General features: G+C 43.7%; 1 protein-coding gene across 1 annotated transcript in view; it reads right to left on the bottom strand.

Annotated features, from left to right (window-relative positions):
• Positions 1 to 3,533: 3,533 nt before the first annotated feature.
• Positions 3,534 to 21,085, bottom strand: part of akt1 (v-akt murine thymoma viral oncogene homolog 1) — a 31,623-nt gene continuing 14,071 nt past the window's right edge. Inside the window, exons 3-14 of the mRNA XM_071498144.1 lie at positions 16,171 to 16,299; positions 14,471 to 14,582; positions 14,022 to 14,148; positions 13,351 to 13,482; positions 13,154 to 13,219; positions 12,555 to 12,623; positions 12,269 to 12,394; positions 10,770 to 10,898; positions 7,410 to 7,624; positions 7,235 to 7,322; positions 6,888 to 6,990; positions 3,534 to 5,552 (exon numbers count right to left, since the gene is read on the bottom strand). Coding sequence (XP_071354245.1) covers positions 5,473 to 5,552; positions 6,888 to 6,990; positions 7,235 to 7,322; positions 7,410 to 7,624; positions 10,770 to 10,898; positions 12,269 to 12,394; positions 12,555 to 12,623; positions 13,154 to 13,219; positions 13,351 to 13,482; positions 14,022 to 14,148; positions 14,471 to 14,582; positions 16,171 to 16,299 — 1,376 coding nt within the window. The 3' untranslated portion in view covers positions 3,534 to 5,472. The remainder of the gene's footprint in view (positions 5,553 to 6,887; positions 6,991 to 7,234; positions 7,323 to 7,409; positions 7,625 to 10,769; positions 10,899 to 12,268; positions 12,395 to 12,554; positions 12,624 to 13,153; positions 13,220 to 13,350; positions 13,483 to 14,021; positions 14,149 to 14,470; positions 14,583 to 16,170; positions 16,300 to 21,085) is intronic.

Below are 21,085 nucleotides of genomic sequence, written 5' to 3' on the forward strand. Positions count from 1 at the left end.
CATTATGAGTTCGATCTGAGAGGTGGAGGAGGAGGAGGCGGGGTAAGAGCTCTCACTCTGCCTGTTTTCCGGGGCCGGAAAGCCTCACTGTGGAATAAAAGAGGGGCACTGCCTCTAATAGCATCTAGCATATTCAAATATTTGTATTATTAGATGTGAGTATCATTCATTATATTTTATGTAGCATATTCATAACTGAAAATGTAATATTTTATGCAATGAATTGTTGCCCCAAGTAAATACACACAAAAAGTAAAATGTTGGGGTGAGGTGTGTGTATGGTCTACATGTATGTAGCCAGTGGCAGAATAATTATCTGAATTAGTAACCATGCAAACTGTCAACTGCCCAAGGGTCAGAGACCCCCTAAGACCCCAAAAGAGCGAGTCAGTTGGTTTTTGGTCAACTGAACATTTCTTCAAAAATTTGATCAACCAAAGTATGATATCAACTAAGATGGGCCCCAGCCCCACAGTAGTGGCAGATTGTGGGGCCCTGTCTTATAGAGAGCCCCTGTGTTTACATGATGCATATTTCAAAACAAAGTGGTGTCACCACAATCATGATCCAACATCAAATGTTTGTCGAGGGCCCCCCTAACAGGTTAATCTGGCCCTGGCAATATCACGCAAAACAAATACTCAGTGGAAAATAAGGATCCTCTATTGACAATACTCCTTTTGCTCAAGTACAAAGGAAACAAAGCATAAGTACTATCAACAAAATCTACTTAAAATACCAAAAGTGAAAGTACTCACGATGCAGAATGCCCCTTTTCAGAGTGTTATATTATAATCTTATTTCTGATGCATTAACATACAAGCAAAGAAACCGGTGGAGATGGTGATCATTTTATTTGCTTTATATTCATTTGGATGTTAATGTTTAGGAATTTATGCAATTTTTTTGGTAAAAATGAATAAATACAATAAAATTGCAGGCGTTTTTGTTGACCTGGCTTGAGTTTTAACCGGCTGATGAATCATCGTCTCTATAGACGATCTTCGGCTGTATTCACTTCCCGTGTTGCATGTTTGTTCGGCCGAACAAAAAAAAATTATTCTTGCTTACAGGTAAAGATATTGAATGCTTTTCTGTGGTAATGAGCTGAAATGAGTGTTTGCAACTGCTGCGTCAGGGAACAGAGAGGGTTTGACATTCAAATACCAGTTAATTCTATCAAAATATCATGCCCCCATTTCAATTCAAGTAAAAGTATTCAGTCAATCAAATTCTCTGCTCTAATTAAAAAAAAAAGAGCTGATGTGTGGATGTGACATATTACTGTAATCCAACGGAAATACTTTTCACACAGGCCTGACACTCGCTAGATGGCGCTTTAGTTCCAATTTACCGTATTGATCTGCAGCACTAGTTACAATTTAAAAGTAAGAGCATTTCCAGTGAAGCCCCAGTGTCTGTTGTATTAGGTATAAACCATCGCCATTCATCCATTCCATTCAACACACACTAACATTTTGCTCTCAGTGTATTGGTAGTAAATAAATAAATAAACAAACAAAGGGAGGGAAATTATTACCTCCAGTCAGTGTCCATGTGAGGCAAAGCATTTCTACAATGAACTTCACACATATTACATGCATCTTATTCCTTCTGTGCCAACAAGGATGTGAACTATGGATTTATAAGTATAGTTTATTTTACAAACAAAAAGGTCCTTATAGGCTACTACAGTAAATTTAGGTGGGTTACCCTGGACTACACCCCTGCTCTTTAAGTGGGATCTAATGTTATGAGGGGCTTGTAGTCAGCAGGCTGAGCCTGTTTCCTAGTGCCTTGACCTCTGCCACACCAAAACTCTCCACCCTCATGTAAAGAAACCTGCTCTTTGACCAAATCACGACACTAATTTCTTCCCCCATGCCCCATGAATTAGCAGCGTACTGGAAACTACTCAAAGGCACAAAGGTGCCAACTGTTTGAAAGTGGCATTGTTGGAGTGAAGTTGAAGAAATGCATTCACTGTGTGACCTTGTGATTAAGGTTCATGTTTTATCCTGTGCTTTGTGCTACTTCTGTTGTTGTGCAGTCAATGAGGAGAATGTACGTCCATGCACTGTGTGAAGCAGCAGCCATCCTGCTGAAATGTCCATGAGCACAGCACCTGCTGCACTTAGCTAATCTTGTCCTCTTACATGTGTGACAGCAGAGAACAAAATGAAGATTTCTCTGTAGTAGTAAATATCTAAGAAGTGTATACTATATTTATAATACGATCTTTATTTAGTAAAATAAATTAGGAGGAGGAAGGAGGAAAATAAACGGTACATGCTGCTGATTTTGAGTTGCAGCCGTTGCCACATAACTCATATTTCATGTGCCTAAAATTATACAAATCCTCTTATTTGTGAGCCACTCTACAAATTCTCCTTTGTATTGTTTCTTTGATCCAAAAAGCAAAATCAATTTTGGGAACAAGAGCAAACAAGAGTAATAAGGCCTAAGTTATAAATATATAAATAACTCATTATTTTGACATAACACCATAAGAGGAAATATTTCTGCACCTTGTACAAAGACGAGAAATGCTCTGGCTCACAGGCTGTGTGTGAGTGACACTTTCTCCACACAGCACAGATCTACATCACCCACAGGAGGGCAGTGGCGGAGCTGCAGCCCCAGCTCTGCGGTGTGTTTTGGGCAGTGCAGCTGGAGTCAGGTGAGGGATGGTTGTCAGGTGAGCGCCACACTGGGCCAAACCGCAGTCTCGCTGTGTGGCGCTGCACATTACAGCTTGTCCAAAGACAGACTGTGAGCCCTGGCTGTCAACATCTGCTCCAGAGACTGTACCATCTGGCCGAGGGCCCGGGGGAAGCATCTCTACCCGTCTCAGACCAGCTGCAGAGCCCCAGACGTGGACCTGAGCAGACCTGCAGAAGCAGAGAACATGGCCAAGACACAGCAAGAGCTGCCGAATGCTGGAACATGTCTCACACACTTAGCCGTGTTTTGTCTGTAGGGTGTGATTACAGTGAGCTTTAGATAAACAAAATTCCTGCTCCTATCGACTCATTTTTTACCATTTAGTGGCAGAACATAGAGGTACTGTCTACAGATGTAGCGACTGCAACTTACAAGAACTGAAAAGTCACATATATTTACACTTTTACATGCCTAAACTCACTTAAAATAACCAGGAAGGACAAAACAATTACAACAGATGTGGCAGGTTTCCTGAATCTAAAGTCCCCTTGCATAAAAAGTGCAATTCCAAGATATCCAGGAGAAAAAAAAAGAAAGAAAGAAAGAAGAGGATGACCATGATGACGTGCAAATAGGAAGACTAAGGAAGAACATCTGTCTGAAAACTGACATATGACTGCACTAGAAAAATCTGGAAAAAGATTTTCTTTCCTCAACACTGAAATTCTTGCATAAAAACAAAACCAGACATGGGAATGTCCAGACACAGTAATCAAGCCAAACACTATAATAAAGCACATTATAGCTCTGGACTCCTCAAACTCTTTAACTATTATCTGTAAGGAAGGAAGGATTTCAGCCTGCACAGCTTTTTGTTAAGACCTTTTATTTCATCAATTTGAAAGAGACAAGTAAAAACAGTGTACAAAGTTTATATTATTTGTTTACTAAAGCTGGTGTCCTCAGTCTCAGGAGTATGGGAGGGCAGGTACAAAAAAAGAGTTGAAATAAAAAGTATAAAATGAATTTCCCTATTTTCAGAAGGTGACAGCAAAGGGTGAGTGTGCATAGGAATATGTAACAATCAGATTGAAAAACTGAACAAGAGGTTTGCAAACGACTGAAGTGAAAACAAAATCGTAAAAACCATTACATTCAATAACGTATGATGCACTTTTGAAATGATTATCAGTCTTCTTTAAAATACTGAAGCGCTTTTGGAAACCTCCTAGTACACTTTGTAAAAAAAAAAAAGTTTCAGTTCCCATGAGTCTCAGTTTAGCCTCAGCCATCTGTAAAAGGGGAGAAATCATTCAAACAAGCAAGTCTTGTTTTATTTGTATCCACATTTGAATTTACATTATAAAAGGAAGCTAATTTAGTCTTTACCAACCATAAAGTACAAATAAGAGTCCAAATACAATCATTTTGGGGCAGCAAAGTGCATATCATTGGCACAGTAAAACTCATTTTAGTCAACGCTGGTCTCATATAAATAACTCAGAAGCTCGTGAAGGGACAGCAGTCCCCCAAAGAAGCAAATCAAAGATGTCTCTTTGTGTGTGTTTTCCCCTGAAGGCCAGTTTGTTTGCAAAGTATTCCTAAAGAAGTGTATTATGTTAAAGTGACCTCATTGAGGCTGCAGTGAATGCACTGGGTGGAAAACACCCAATACTGTACTGTACATGGAGGAAAAACCCAGAGGAGAGAAGAGTTTCTGATCGGTCAGCACTGCCTGACCCCGATCAGAGGGAAACCAGGAGGTGTCTGCAGCAGAACATGGAGATAGAAAGGCATCAGGAACTATAAGCACTTACTTCAGGGGGTGGGGGGGGGGAGCTATTTATTATCATGAACAGGAAACTGGGGGTCTGTCAGTGACTCTGATGTGCAAACAGTTACAACAGGAATCCACTGCAGGCCGGCTTTTACCATAATGATTAAACACTCTGCATTCTTTGCATGTCTGCCATTCCTCACATCAGACTGTATTGCACAATTGATTTATCAGACCGATCATGGTGCGGCATGATAATACAACAGACTGACTGGTGGAAGTTTTGCATCAGGGTAGTAGAAAAGTGATAAAAAAAAAAAAATCCTCTCCAGAAGATAGCATTTCGGTCTTAGGAGAATCAGCCATGTGTTACAACATGTAAGTATGCAGAAAGATTGACTTTATTTGAGACGGTACATTCACTTTTGAAGCCAAAAAATGTCTTGAATGGTCTGAAAGGTTTTTGAATTGTTCAGAAGTCTTATAGAGGAAAACATAGTTTTATCACCCACTCAACAACACACACACTCTCTGCTCACTTGATGTTTTTGGTCCACAGTATGCCTATATCTATTTGAAATGGTTGGTTCATATTCATTTGTATATGTTCAATACAAAATGGCCCTTTTCCACATTCATAGCAGTGGCCTAATTTGTGCATAACATAGCTACATTTCCTCGTTCATTATGGTGTATGGATGCCTGCTCAGTATACAACATAACAACAAGGAAATGCAGGGTAGTGTTCACACTGTCTCTGTGGTCAGTCTTCAAAGGCCACACAGAACGACAGTTATCTTTGTTTTGTCTTGAATTTCCTCCTTCCTGTAAAAATAAAAGAAAAAAACAAAAAACTAAAAAGAAAAAAAAAAAACAACAACAACACAACTTTCAGATTGTAAATGTTACATCCAACAACGGCATCTGCAGACAATGCTGGGAGGACAGGGCCGTGGCCCCGGTTCTTTCTGAGAGTGCAGTCGGGTGGGGTGAGGGGAGATAGTGGGACCGGAGGAATGTTTGAGAGTCGTTCAGGCCGTCCCACTGGCAGAGTAGGAGAACTCGGGGAAGTGGGGTCTCCGCTCGCTGTCGAAGGACTCCATGCTGTCATCTGGGGACAGAGGGCAAAGTTACAGTTAGCTCTTGTACTTCAGGGTAGGTGGCATGGCAACATATACCATGAAGTAATATTAATGTGTCTACTTTTCCACACCACTTTCACCTTGGCATCCCTCTCTTTTATATCTCTGGGTGTGTCAGATCACTGTGAGCAATGTAACAAATCAATGGCCAGGACTGGTTTGTGGCCAAATCAGACTTTATGATGTGATGAAGTGTCTTTTACTGGATTACACAAAACAGGCATTTTTTAAAAACTGTTCCTCAATTGATTTTTCAGAAAAATCCAGTATATACACTGACATATACTGGGCTATTGGATATGACATTACATATACTGTGACACAAGATTTAAACTATATCACCTACTCCTAAAAGTAAAGGTATATTTTAAGATTAAGATTAATGAAGAGCCAGAAGATACTGCTATCATATGGGACTAAATATTGTCTTAGATGTTTGTAATAACACTGAGTAAACTGTAGCCTTTGCCAAATTTGCCAAAGTGAAACAAGCAGTGAATGATTCATCTGCTTGGTCATCATATCCACATTGTTAATCATCATTTCTAAAACTTTTTCCAAAACTTTATTCGGAAAGCACCAAATTTTCACAGCTGGATATCAAAATATTCTCTCAAAAATATATATATTTTTTGACTTTATCAATATCACCAAGTCCCACTATTCTCATATACTGTCAGTCTTTTTACTGTTTTACTGTTTTTTCTTATACTGCGTAATCTCTGCAAACACACTGGCTGCCATTCACATGCGCTTGATGACTTTGGGAGGCGATGAGTTTATGGCGCTGGCTCTCCAGGAGAGGGCAGGCTGCTCTCAAGGGAGTTACGTATGCCTGCTGAATATTTTCTTTACTCACACTTCTGATAAATCAGTGAAAAATTCTGTGCAGAGGGACAAACCAAAGCCTCTGACTAAATGAATTTGCATCATTTCTCTCATGAACCTGACATTTTAATATAACATTGATCTTAAAGAAAACAAAAGTGACACTGTGACAGTAAGTAAGCACTTTTCAAGAATTAGTAATTCAATAACCCTTTCATCCTGAGTGAAGTGAAAGTATAATTTTCTCATTTTAGGTAAAGTCTCTCAGGAGGTGGTGGGAAATTTGTCATTCAAGGTAGATGGTAGTTCATCTTCACAGTCCACTGTGCTCATCAGCCTTACTGTCACATTCAAAGACATTGCTATGAAGCACTGAGTCATTACACAGTGTGGTGGGTTGATGTTGTTTTATATACCACGCAAGAAAGGTCATATTAAGGATACTGTATGTGTGAGTGTGTCTGGTTTGGTGCTACCTTGTCCGGGTGGTGTAATAGTGATGGTCTGTGCTGTGAACTCCTCGTCAAAATATCGTGTGTCTGTCTCCGAGGTAACTTGGGGCTTAAACGGCGGGACCAGCTGTTGGAGAGGAGACAGGACACAAACATATGAGCACATCAGCGCCGTCAGTCAGTTTGGTAACAGTTGTCGGTCTGATGACAATCTGTATCGTTTCTGGATGGCGGCGCTTCGAGTGACGTAACTTTATTGACCCCTTGAGGGGATGACGGCTATGTTAGTTTGGTGTCATTTCAGTGACGACAATCACAAGAGGAACATGGGGGGGGGCTGACATGACAACATGAACATTTTAGAAACTGACCTTCTTCTCATAAACATCCTGCCATTCAATTCCTGCGAAGAACTTGTGCTGCATGATTTCCTTGGCGTCATCAGGCCCTCCGCCTAACCTGAAAGACAAGTGGCAAAGGAAAACAACATCATGTAAGTCACTGCACTGATTCGCTACAGCGGAGGATGCAGCAGATGCTCCTCACCTCTGCATTGGGTCTTTCTTGAGAAGGCCAGAGAGCAGTGAGCGTCCTTCAGGACCAAGTGTCCGAGGGAAGCGGATGTCTTCCATGAGGATGAGCTCAAACAGCTTCTCGTGGTCCTGGTTGTAGAAAGGCAGTCTGCCGCACATCATCTCGTACATCACCACTCCCAGACCCCACCAATCCACGGCGCGGCCATAGTCGTTGTCTTCTAGCACCTGGATGGGGATGAGGTGATGGGTAAAGGTTTATTCAGTGTGGCAGTTGGGTTTCTCTTGAGCTGTTCTAATTTCTTGTAGAGGGGGTACAGATTGTGGGTGTCATATTCTTTAAAAAAAAAAAAAAAAAACTGTCGTCTTAACCAAAAAAAAAAAAATCGAAATACCAATAAGGTTGTGTTTTGACATCAGCAGGTTGTGACAACAGGAGCTCTTTAGGCTGAATACACAAACCCTAAAGCAACTGCATTGCCCTCCATCACCCTACCCCCAACAAAATCACCTGCTCTCCCCCCTGGTCTGGGCTTTTGAGGCAGCCACGGCCAGCACTGACTCACATCTCACATTAGGAGCAAGGATAGAGTTTCCCCCTGGAGCCCTGCATATTTAATCACCACAGGCCCTTCTACACATACACAAACACACCAACACACCAACAAGCAACAGAGGTGTGGGTCACCTAAATAAGCATATGTATGGCAACAAACACAGACTGGGGTCTTACAAACAAACCGCTCAATCAACAGGACCAGAGTCAGTCTTATTACTTCCATAGGATGAATCTTTCTTGGCAGTTCTTAATGAGTAAACTTCTGCAGTGATGTGCTTACTGAACAGCACAACCTGTTGCATGACTAATGTGCTGCTGAGCGGAGTTGTTTCAAGGTCTCTGGGGACATGTACTGGATTCTACCTCGCCAGGCGGATGTTGAAGGTGAAATCAAGACAAGGAGAACAGTCTGTTCTCTTAAACCTCCAGCAGCGTGATGCTAGGCAATTCAGACCTAAGAATAGACGCTTAGGTAAAAAGACATTGGTGGATTAATAGAATTAGATATGGACACAACAGTGCACAGGCTGAGAGAGAGGGTCCCGGAAAACAGATGGACGAATGTGTCCGTAAAAGGTACAAAACTCCTGTGTGTGTTGCGCATGTGGCTGTGGGCACTCGGCCTGGCGCTGCGGTGAGTGGTGAGCATCAAGGAGGAGGACTGGGAGGGCAGGGGGGAGTAACGTGAAGCCGGTGTGGGGCTAGGATTACTGGGCCGTCTCTATTTCCAGCGCTGCTGTCGTGTGATTCACACCGTGCGACAGCTGGGCCCGCAGCTGCCCCATATATGTAGAAGAGCGCCACAGCTGTGAAGCTGCCAGGAGCACAGGAGCCAAGCTCATCCCTCATATACGTAACCAGGACTGCCTGCCTGCCTGGGCCCCAGCCCCAAACTAATACTGTTACACTGCCCCAAAGGAGCACAGATAGGGGGAGGAGAGAGAGGATAAAAGCACAAACACTTGCTGCTGCTTCGGAGCCCTGCTCTCTATACTGCACTTTTTTTGCTCACAACGTTCTGCACTGACAGCCATTAATCTTCCAAGCTTGTGAATCCAGATCAGTTTCAGAGGCTCGATTAAACCTGTTCGCATTTTTCTCTGTACATACTCCCTAAAAGCCAGTTCCCTCAGCCAATAATGGTTTTCTTCTTGTAACTGCTTAATAAAAGTGACAAAGTGAATTTGTCCTACTCCTTCCTCCAGAGACAAACTGGTCCAGGCTTTTGCAGATTGGGTCTCTCCTCCCTCCCCCTCCCCCCTCTCCCTCCCCCCGCGCTCTGGGTGGAATATTCCCAGACGTTACAGCATTCCTGTGCAGCACACACAACAAGGTCATTGTTTACTGCAGAACAACCTGTAACACTGCCTGGCCTGCACTCCATAGAGAAGCTCGCCAGCGACCCTGTTGCTATGGTAACGCCCCCTGATGTCTCCCTCTGCTCTCTGCTGCCGAGGCTGGAGGTGTCATAGACTGTGCTTCTCTGTGGAGGAGTGAAGCTGGCTAGGAAGAGCTCAGGATGGACAGGTGGAGAAATATAAAAAAAGGTTTACAGAAGTGAAGAAAATGAACTATGTTTTTTCGTGTTAGTCCAGGTGTGAGAAGGTAAACACTCAGACACCAGGGCAGCCCGGGCCTTTGCCTTCATGGCCTGGTGCTGATGGCTGACTGATGAAAAGCACAGGTATGTGTTCCTCTGAGGCAGCTCTGCACTGGGGGATAGCTCACACCGGCTCTGGCCCAGCCCAGGTCAGGTGAGGCATCCCGGGCTGCAGTGGGGGCTGTGGCTCTGCTGGTGCCACATAACAGCTGTAACCAATGCAGTCTTCTAGTCTTTTTTTTTTTTTCTTCTAGGGGCGGAAGCTCACGTTTCCTGACGTGCTGCCAGCCAATCACCCTCCTCCTCCCCCAACCAGAAAATTCCAAATGGAGGCTAAAAACAACGATACGGCAACTGTGTCAACATGGACACCCTTCTCCCGGAAAAACATTTTTATGGCAACAGGCAAGGGGCTAGCGCATACACTCAAGTACTCACACACACACACACACACACACACACACACACACAACCAATACTCACAATGAAATATCAGGTTACACAGCCCACTCCAACCCTGGTCATACCTGCACGCAACAGGGAGTAGCCACACCCCTCCCCTTACAGCAAATATGAGCGCAGGCTGCCCTGCCCTGGGCACACGGCACACTCACTAACTCGACTTCAGCTGGAGATTAGAAAGGCATTTTGGGACAGCTGCCCTTTCTTCCACATGCTTCTCATCCACTGAGGTCCAACAACACATGTTGTATTTTTGTTTGGAATCTACTCATGTCACGCATGAAGGGTCTTACACTAATTATTTGGCTCCACATCATTCTTGTTCTATATGTGCTCAAACCAAAGCTCTGAGCTGTTAATACATACACCTTATCAAATTAAACCTGAGTAAATGAGTGGAGAAGCCTAATGCTTCCAATGCAGGGCACAAGGAGACACTGAATGGTTTGAGGAGTAAATGGAAAATAATGTGAATCATACGGCACGACCTTCACAGTCTCCAGATCTGAACCCAGTCGAACATCTATGGGATATTTTGGACCGACGTGTTAGACAGTGCTCAAAACACCAGCATCAGAAAAATGGCAGTAGAGCTCAAGTGACTCTTAAGCTGTTCTATTGGCTCACGGTGCCCAAGTTGGTTCTTCTTTTAATTTGTCACTGATCTGCACATGCCAACAGGAAGCTGATTTTGATGCAGGGAAGGAGTATGTCATTATTTCAGGTGGAGAAATAAACACTTCTGTGGTTACCTCAGGTGCCAGGTACTCTGGCGTTCCGCAGAAAGTTTTCATGGTGGCACCATCTTTGATCCCCTCCTTACACAGGCCAAAATCTGTGATCTTTATGTGTCCATCTTTGTCCAGCATGAGGTTTTCCAGCTGAGGAAAACAGGGAGAAGAATGGTATAAAATAAGTCAGTGATTAGGGGAAATTGTGGGAAGTGAAAGATGCAGGTTTCAGTGTTGACATTAGTTATATTTCCAACAGATATTTCTCAGCATATTTTAAGTAAACCCTTAACATTTTTCTTCTTTATCTGGGGTTTCTAGTGGAGCAGATCCAAGAACCATGACATCTATTGGAAGAGTCTCTTCCCATCAGTCTTTATTCTCTTTCAACTTACAAACTTTTTTCATCTCAGCCAAGCAAAAAAAAAACAAGCACAAGTTTTTGTGCTTGGCTGAGGTGGAAAAGTTTGCTTGTTGAAAGCACTTGGCTGAGTTTTTGTGAAAACTTGTTTGCTCTATATTGGCAATGCTTTTGAATTTCTGGCATTTCCACTCACTTTTGCGTACAAAAAAAAAAATGTACATGAACAGGTGGAGGGAAAGATAGCTAGAGAGAAAGAGCAAAGTGACCTAACAGCCCAAAGGTTGTGCATCCTGCAGTGTCATGACTTGAGGCTGCAAAGCCTTTTAATATCAGCTTGACCTCTCTCTCTCTCTCTCCCTCTCTCCCTCCCTCTCTCTCTCTCAGTTAAAGTCACCTGGCAGCTGTAGCTCACACGTGGCCAGCAGCGCCCAGCCAGAGTCAGCACATCCTCCAATCCTGCTACCCTGGCATTTTCAGGAGAACCCTAGCAGGCTGGGAGCCTGCCTCATAAACCCAAGGGACAGAGGGAGGGGAAGGAGGGAGGGAGGGAGGGAGTGCTGTGCTGACCTGGCTGCTATAGCTTTAATCAGCTGGAAGTAGTAGGCCTACAGATGCCAGTGCAACACTGATAACCCCCTACAGCCCTCCTAAACCCAAACATGTCCCATCATTCTGCAGCAACCATCTCTGATCACATCTTTAGAGTATCAAAGGTTTTTATAGAAAAAGAAGCAGCTGAAATTCTGCAGCTTCTTTATTCCGAGATGATGAACATCTTCTAAGAGTGTTGTCCTGCCAGCTTATTATATGATGTAATTCACGCACAGTGCAAGTGCAAAAATATCTCCCACTGAGAACACTGTTTGTGTGCTATAAAGGGAGGCCGTGGCGATCTGTTCAAAGAGGACTGGTGGTTATTTCTGTCTAACTGCAGTATGCATACGGCCTGAGCCTCCCTCCAGCTGCAGTGAGGTCTGGAGACCGATCTTGGTGAGGCAGATCAATAAGCCCTGGCCACTGCCACTGCTCTGAGCAGAGGAAACCCTATTTATATCCTGCCAGGGGAAAAATGAAGGGAAGGGGGCTAGTGAGAGAGGAAGACAGAGAAGAGGAGCGAGGCTGACAGTAAGGACGAGAGAATGTGAGGACGTGTTACCTTTAGATCTCGATAGACCACGTTTCTTTCAGCATGAAGGTAGTCCAGCGCTGACACTATCTCTGCACCGTAGAACCGTGCTCGCTCCTCTGAGAATACCCGGTCCCTTGACAGATGGAAGAAAAGCTGAGGAGAACCAGGGGAGAGTGACAATGAGGAAGCAGAGGGCAAATGAAGAGAGAGTTGGTTAGCCCAGGGTAAATAGGAACAGTAACTTTGTTCAAGTTGAAGAGTATGCAGTCACTGCAGTACAGGTGCAGACTTAGTAACGGTTAAAATGGTTTACCTCACCACCGTTGGCATACTCCATGACAAAGCACAGGCGGTCATGCGTCTGGAAGGAGTATTTCAGTCCCTGCAGGCAGCAAAAACAAATGCTCAAAGCAGAACTTGCTGATGTTTCCAGCTAAGTCAAGAGGAAGCTGCCATTTAAACAACTGATTGTAACATGAAACGTCACAATAAACACTGTAGTTTTACACCTTTAGTTACAATTTCTATGCAAAGAAAAGAGAAACAGGAAAATGTCATCACAGTGTATCTAGTGTGTTGAGGCCTTTTAACAACCGCTGTGTGGCAAACACTGGTCCACTTCATTGCACTGAGCGCATCACATTATGTGTTGCCTCCACCCACCACTTAATTCTAACACTTTGGAGGAGCTTTTCAATACATCACACCTCAGACTTAAAAAAGAGAAAGGGTTAACAGATGAAAAGGCCCAGCTCGACTGCAGCCTTTGTAAGAACAGCTCTTCACAACATTCCTGGTGAAAATGCCCCTTTTTTTTCTGAATGGATGCTGCTGGATTGGACTGAAGAGGTTCCCGAGGATTTCTGTGAGTTAAAATAAGGTTTGGTTTAGGTATATGGATGGGCTCCTTACTGTCAAGAACGGATGCTTTGAATTCTGGAGTACTCTGTTCTCTGTCAGTGTGTGCGCCACTTCATCCTGGAAACAAACAAACAAAAAAGAAAAAAGCCACAAAGAGTGTTTGTGCGACTCTCACAATGGCTAACCATTTAGCTATCAGTCATAGCTTCCCCTCAGTGTGTTTTACCCGCTCACTGGCATCCACTCACTTTTGCTACGATCACCTCCTTCTTCAGGATCTTCATTGCGTAGTAGCGCCCTGTGGCCTTCTCCTTTACCAGGATAACTTTGCCAAAAGTGCCTTTTCCCAGGAGTTTGAGGTATTCAAAGTCGTGCATAGTCTGGAAGGCCAGAGGAGAGAAAGCGGCATCTGGTTACAAACAGAAGCATTAACAAACTCGTGCTCTAACTAGCCAGGACACACAATCCCACTGACAACAACACAGAAGCATTTAAGGCACTATTTCACCCACTATGCAATTTCCACTCCTCTAATGGTTTGGCCTATATGTGGTTGCGCCTCAGTTAACCTCTGACCCTGGCACACAGGAGAATGTTGAAAATGGTTGCGTGAGGGACATCCAATCCGGTGGCCTTGGAGCTTTATGTCATGACACATGTGGGGGTTGTGAAACCTGGTGGACATGCTATCTGGTGCTAAGCCACCCACGGCTGATGTTGGGAAAGTAGAAAGTAGTTGGGGGACAGGCCACGGAAGGTGGGCTGATGTGGTGTAAGTGCAAAAAGGGCAAGAGACGGTGGAGGTGAAGAGCAATGGTCCACTTGGAAGATAAGGATATAAAAGGTGGGATAAAGGTTAAGTTTTATATGTTTGTCAACAGCAGAGAAGATGTATGTACGAAGTATGAATGGTCCTTACCACTTTGTGTCTGGGTTTGGTAAGGTAGACCTCCATGTCCATGGGGTCTGGAGAGGAGTCCATCATCTCCTCCTCTTGTTTCTGCAGGCCTTCAGCCACTGCCTGGATGGCTTTAGTCCATTCTTCCCTGAGGGAGGCACAGGCAGCAGAAAGATTACATCAGCCCATTTACCATCATGCAAGCCCAGCAGCCCAATCACGTAATTGTCTTCTTATCAACAGGAAGGCAATTTCAAGTGTGAGTTCTGCCAATAGCCAGTGGACCTTGTGCGAGAGCATAACAATGATTAAATGTGTATGTTTATGTGTGTGCGCCTCCACATGTTAAGAGGAGCAGAGACGCGCTTAAATTGCTAAACTGCTTTCAAGCAACAGAGGCAAATTCTCTGCATGTCAATGATTTGTGTTGCACTGCTCTGTGAGCTGAGAGGCGTGTTCTCCTCGCTTGCCTCTCCTCGGGGGTCTCCACGTGGAAGGTGCGCTCGATGACAGTGGTCCACTGCAGGCAGCGGATGATAAATGTGTTGGGCTTGGGCCGTTCCGTCTTCATCAGCTGGCACTCTGACCACCGCCAGGGAGGGAGGGGAGGGAGGGAGGGGAAGGAGACGGAGAGAAAGGCCAGTGTGTAGGGGAGCAGAGGGGAGAGACAGACCCACAGTTATAGCCATTTATCTTTATCGCCACCCTAACAGACACTGTCGGCCAATTTGGAAAAGAACAGGTGCACTTTGGTGGAGGAAAACAACTCTGATCTTTAAGTTGTCATCACCTTTAAAAAAACTACATCTGCTAATATGGGTTTTTATAATAATTAGAAACCTGTGTCATGTTAAATAATAATCACAATTCCTTAGAAACAGTATCTAAAGAAATAAATAAGTCAGTCTAATTTACATTTTTTACCACCGTGAAGTTTTGTTTCTTCCCCATATATAATGTGTAAACTTGCAATGTCTACAATTACTGAAACTACATTTTTCACAAATGAGTGAAATTGAAGTTTTACTTATGCTTATTATGGATTTATTATTTTGAAGAGTCGTTACATTCCTCTTTTACTCCATTTCCTTTCATCCTCGCACTTTTCTCGGCAAATAATTGTCCTGTAAGCAGTTTGCAAAACAATTACTCACAACAGTCTAATAACTGAATTTAGAAAGCAGAGATTTCCATCTGCACCTCCTTCGCATTAACATCTGTTCCCAAATGAAACATGTCAGCAAATATGTCAGTACGTGACACAAAATGGCCTCTGCCTGATAGATGGAGGACAGGAAAAGTGGACCACCACTGAGATCCAACATGGCTCCATCAGGGTGAATATGTAATCCAGCTGCAGCGGCTCCGTCAGCCAGCGACGCACCATGTGTCCTCTTTGCTGGGGTCGTGGTGGTGACAAAAAACCCAAAGCCACCGCTGATGGAGACAGAGCCTCATAGCGGAGCTCAGATGAATACTTGAAATCAGGCGGCTAATAACCACAATAACTCAAGAGTGTCGGAGAGGAAACGTTTTGTTAAACAAACAGTATGCTGTCTAATTGCTGTGTTCAGTCATCTGCACAGCTTATCACAGCAACTTTCTCTGATGTGAAGATGGAGTGGGCTGAGCTGCTCTGGGCATTTTTTTTTGTAGTGCTTGTTGTTATTTTCTGCCAAGGTGTAAAAACAGAGAGTTTGGGGAGGACATACAGAGAAGAAGAATGACATTCCATGTCTTCATAGACATCTTGCGTGTTTGCATTCAGTGGCATAGCTTGTTTTGCCTTGGAACGGTGCCCCTATTGAAAGAAACTCACAGTGATGCTGCTGAGATGATACTACAGCCAATTTGCTAATGTTTCTGTTCATAATCATTCAAAGTGACAGACAATGATAAAGGATACCTGGTCATAATATTAGAGATGATTAACTGTCATACTTCTGCCTCACAGGCACTTGGCTTGACTGTTTTTTCCTGTTAATAATTACTTTTCAGGGTGGATAAAGAGGCGAGATACATACAAAAAAAAAAAAAAAAAAGCATGTGAATGTAATTGTTACAACAATGCAAGTAAAAACAGGAAAGCACCAAACAAAATAAGAGTAAAACAAGCTGCCAAGAAACAGAGGGGAAAAAATGTGGTGGTTTCTCTGGAGCAGATACTCACGTGCTACAGAGAAGTTATTTAAGGGGGTTTCCAGCTGGTCAACATCTTGCGGTCGCTCTTTGTAGCCAATGAATGTACCATCACTCTTCAGGAGAAAATACCTCGGCCTCCAGGTCTTGATGTATTCTCCTGATATGAGAGAGAGATTGAAAGGGATTGCTGAGTTGTAGGAGACAAAATGAAACAACTTGTGACACAGTAATGAGAGATTTTCAGCTGGTTTCTGCTCACAAACAAACCTTAATTGGGAAGCTTTCACATTCTTAAAATACTGCTCAACTACTTTGTTTTCATGGTGGTTTCATGATTAATAACAAGCAGTGTTGTCTCTTCTCTTTCTGTTTTAATTCCCCGAGGTGCAACCCATTTCCTGCAATAAAATTACTATGCTGTTCACTAGTGCTCCCTGAAATGACCATCTTGTCACGGTCTTTCTTTTAGTGTTAGGTCAGCTGCAGGACAAATGGTGGTTTTAGTAGGAGTCAGGACCCTGTCCCCTGCCCCGTCTGTCCCCTTTCCAGCGGTCACCTGCAAAGAAGACTCTCAGGGAACATTCAAACTGTCTGAAAATCTTCTACCATTTCCTTGATCTGATGAGCTACAATTTAGGATCAAAGTTAATGAATGTCACTTGAGACATGACTTGAGAACTAGCTTATAGTTAATATTTAGCATATTTAGCATTGTATCATTCCACACATTTTTCCTCCTTGTCGTAATCAGTTGCCTACACTACCCACAATCCCACTTGCCTGCAGACAGTTAAATCTGAGACTATGCTAGTAACAGCTAATGCAGCCGTGAGCTGCTAGTCTAAAGCAAAGATGAGGAGTGGTGAACACTCACTTTTAAAACTTGTAGTTTTCCCCAACCAACGCTTCAGGACATTTAACAGACTCCATACAGCTCCCTCTGGCTCTACAAAAGGCTTTAGACAATATCTTATCACATATGCAGTGGTACTTCCTCAGACCTGTAAACAGGGAAAAATCAGTGGACTTCTCCTTTAAAATACAGACGTTATAATTGTAAATGTAGTTTATTGTTTTATCAACCGCAACCACTTTTCTGTCTCTTCCCCATCAGTCATTCTGTAACACCGCCATCATGTTTGCCAAAGCCTTGATTTCATTTTCCAATAAAACTTTCCACAATTCCCATTTTCTAGACAACACCCATAACCTCAAGCCATGCATGTCCATCCCATTCTTTTTAGACACACTAGCATCACACAAATGAATCTCTCGTAGGGCAGAGAAACTCAATTTATTCCGGTGATGCTTCAGGAAATGTCGCGCCAGATGTTGTGCAGACGGGGGGAAAAAAATAGCTTACATACCATAACAAGGCAGTGGCACACAGTGGAGAGGGACTTGAATATTTATACAGGAAAAGTGTAATTTATTTTTAATCACGGAGCTGCATATTAACCCCATGCAGAGCCGTAGCAAGCTGTCCTTAATTGCCCCATTTCCTCTAACACAGAAGTGTGGCGGGTGTGGGTGTGTGTCTGTAGGGAAGAGGTAGGAGATCTGTCAATATGAGCTTCTGTTACCCTCCTTCAAACACTCACTTCTGACTGATGAAACTGATAACAGATCAGTCTGAGACAGAAACAGACCAAACAGCAGCTAGTAATGGCTTTATGGTCCAATGAAATATTTAAAGGCATATCAAGATTTTACAATATTGGCTGAATATCACTTTTCAAAATTTGTCACTCCTGACACCTCAAAACTATGAACTTCCTCTTCCCGCTTCTTCTCCACATTTTTTCAGACAGTGATGACATGAGCAGTGAACTCTAATAGGACATCCTCCATATGGCTTTTCTCGGTATAGATGAAAGGCGAGGAAAGGAAAGGAAAAGGACACTTAAGAAAAGCTCTGTTATTGTGGCAAAGTACAGCAGGATGACGCCTTGTAAAACAGGCTGTCTGTACACCACGTTCCTGCAGAGCATCAAGCCATTAAACCCAAAGCAAACACCAAAGTGTAGAAACACCTGATTTACTGTGACTGGCAAGGTGCTGGCACCAATCACGGCACTAGAGGAAACATCTGCCCCAGAGCACAACATACTTTAGTCTTCAATCCACAGCAGATGTCCAATATGTTATTGCGTTTTTCATCATGGCACTGGAGGAGATTTTTCATCTCGGTTTCTGCAGAGTAAGTGTTTTCACACCAAACGTAGCTCATTTAGAAATTAGCTCGACTTTGTCAGTCGTCAGATTGCCTTCCAACAAAGCCGCCCGTACTGGATGTGCTGCCCTGATTGAAACACACACTGGCAGGAATCCGTTTGGTGGATTTCCCTCATGCCTGTTTCAATGGAGCACAATTAAGGTGATGAGTCGTTTGTCTGCTTTAAACTACGAGCCTCACCAATCAACTTCCACATCAGTCACCCACACGTGCCCGCTCGTCTCCAGAGAACCCACATCTGTGGTGATATTTATCACACGACTTCAAGAGAACCAGACTTCCTTTGTTCAGCATAACGGCGCTTGCAGTTATGGTTAAGCATAAAACCAAAATAATCAAAGCACAAAAGAGCACATGTAGTCATACAACAAGTATCAGGTGGGAATTAAGCACAACACAAAGACAGGTTGCCTAAATCTTTCTCAAAGTCTCCTGGGCCTCCACGCCGAGCCATGTTTTCCTCAGCTGGGCCCCAGCTGGTGCCTCGCTCTGTGGTCAGGTTTTGGCTGACCCATATCCCCCTGCTATAGTCCATGCCAGCCCACACTGAGGACAGTATGTTCACACCGCAGAGACAGCATAATGAGCACCCCTACCTGACACCATGACACCAGACGAAGGGCTCAACGTACATGCTCGTCTCGCCGGTGGAGACTAAACTTTCAGTTTAGAAGTTTTAGTTTGGCAGCAGGAATGCGGCAAATCACTTCCAGACTGAGTAAAGACCTTACGTACAATACAGCAGATCCTGATGTCCAGAGACAGGTGTTTATGTGTACGCGTGCATGCATGTGCCTGTGCGTGTGCGAACACTGCCTGTGGTAGGCATTGAAAGGTGTTTGTGTGTAACAGATTACATCAACATCTAGTTTGGGAGGCTCTGAGCTTCTCCTGCCAGCTCCGGTGACGCACAGAAGGAGCATGGGTGGTCATTTGTGACGCAGCAGCACATGGCATGAGGCATCCTGTGCTGGTGGACATTCTCCCACACTGAGGTGGCCTCTATCACACGGACCTCACGGGGATGACAATGCCAGCTCACCATTCCCAGTCTCTGGATTCTTAACAACTGTCACTGTATTTAAATAATGACAGTGTGATGTAGAGGGGATGATGAGTCACTGGAGATTGGTCATACAAAGTGAAGTAAACAGGAATGTGACGCTAGGGGTTCAAACCTCTCCTGATATTCATGAAACAGCTACTGTGATAATGTGACTGCAAAAAAACTGGAAAAAAAATCAACAACACAGTTTTCACAGGTGAAAAAAAAAAAACAACATTTTTTAATGTGGCTTTTGTCGTGTTTTGTTTTTCGACATTGACGCACATCTTTGACAGTAAGAAATAAAAAAATTAAAAAAAAGGCTGCCACAGAAATGTAACTCCACATCTGCAACATACATCCTTGACTAGTGCATGCTCTTTCTAGACAGGAGGACACTGCAACTTCCTCGTCTGCGACCACAAACCTGGTCACATGACAAACAGTGGAAGCAGCTATATCCGGTTGTCTGTGTGATTGTGTGTCTCCACCGATCTGCAGCGCAACCCCCCGCAAACAGTCTGCGCTCGGAGAGTAAACAACAAAGATGACCCTTGTCAGCTTCCCATTTACACCAGTTTCCTCTTCTTCTACTGTTATTCTGTTCTACTTTCCACACCGAGGTGTTTCGTAAGCAGTGACAGGATGAGAGAGCGAAACTGACAGCTGTGCTTTCTGTTTTTTTTTTTGTTTTTTTTTTTTATTTTTTATTGTTGACTCAAACAGATAGTAGATTAAATGTGGGCACAGAATTATATTACTATGGTAATCATGCACGAGGAGTTCTATGCAGCTGTAACATGGACCAGCAAAAGAAATTGAGACCAAATCTGCTCAGTTAATATCATTTAAAACTTTATAATAGCTTTAAATGTTTTATAATGCTTTGGAGAATAGACCCCAAACGTATCCTGTGTACAGTGAGAAACACAGTGCAGACTGCTGACAAAGGACAATGGGCCTCATAACAACACAGGAGAGCCTTCTGCTTTTAAGTCAGTTCATCATCACAGTGTTCCAGTAAACTAAACCCTTTTGATGTCAAACTGCTCTCCAAAACAGGAAACTAGCCAACAGACAGACTGACCACAACCGAGATAAGATAAAAAACCTGCCTCAAGTGTCAGGTCTGAATGTAACGGAGACACACTGTGCTGTGAGGGAAGTCCGCCAAATGATCTGTGTCCCTGAGTCAAAGCTTTTCTAATAAATGTAAAGTGTGACAGCAGACATGTGACTCAACTCAACCAATTTAGGGGAAGGAACGGCCGAATAGGAGGACTGATCTGACACCAGATGAGAGATGAGAGGACCAGAGGGGATGAGAAGGCTACACAGTGTGCAAAGAGTTGTGCTGAGTGCAGTGGTAGTGAGACAGATCACTACATATGTTCCCCACATATGTAGGAGTGCGAGTGGGGGGTGTGAGCGCAAGTGAAGTGTGTATGAGCCATGCGTACTCAGTTTACTGTGTGTTTGTGCCTGTGTGCGTGTGTGTGGGAGGAGCTGTCAGGGCCTGATAGAGTGTCTTTACATGACAAGCAGCTGCTGAGGTCTGGGATGCGCGCTGGGCAAAGTGGAAAATAATGAACGGAGAACCGCTGCCAAACACAACAGAATTCATCTTTATTTGCCAAATGCTGCATGGCCCGGTGTGTGGAC

This window comes from Trachinotus anak, unplaced genomic scaffold (assembly GCF_046630095.1).
Source record: "Trachinotus anak isolate AG129_WGS33_773 ecotype Australia unplaced genomic scaffold, CSIRO_AGI_Tana_v1 ptg000015l, whole genome shotgun sequence".
NCBI lineage: Eukaryota > Metazoa > Chordata > Actinopteri > Carangiformes > Carangidae > Trachinotus > Trachinotus anak.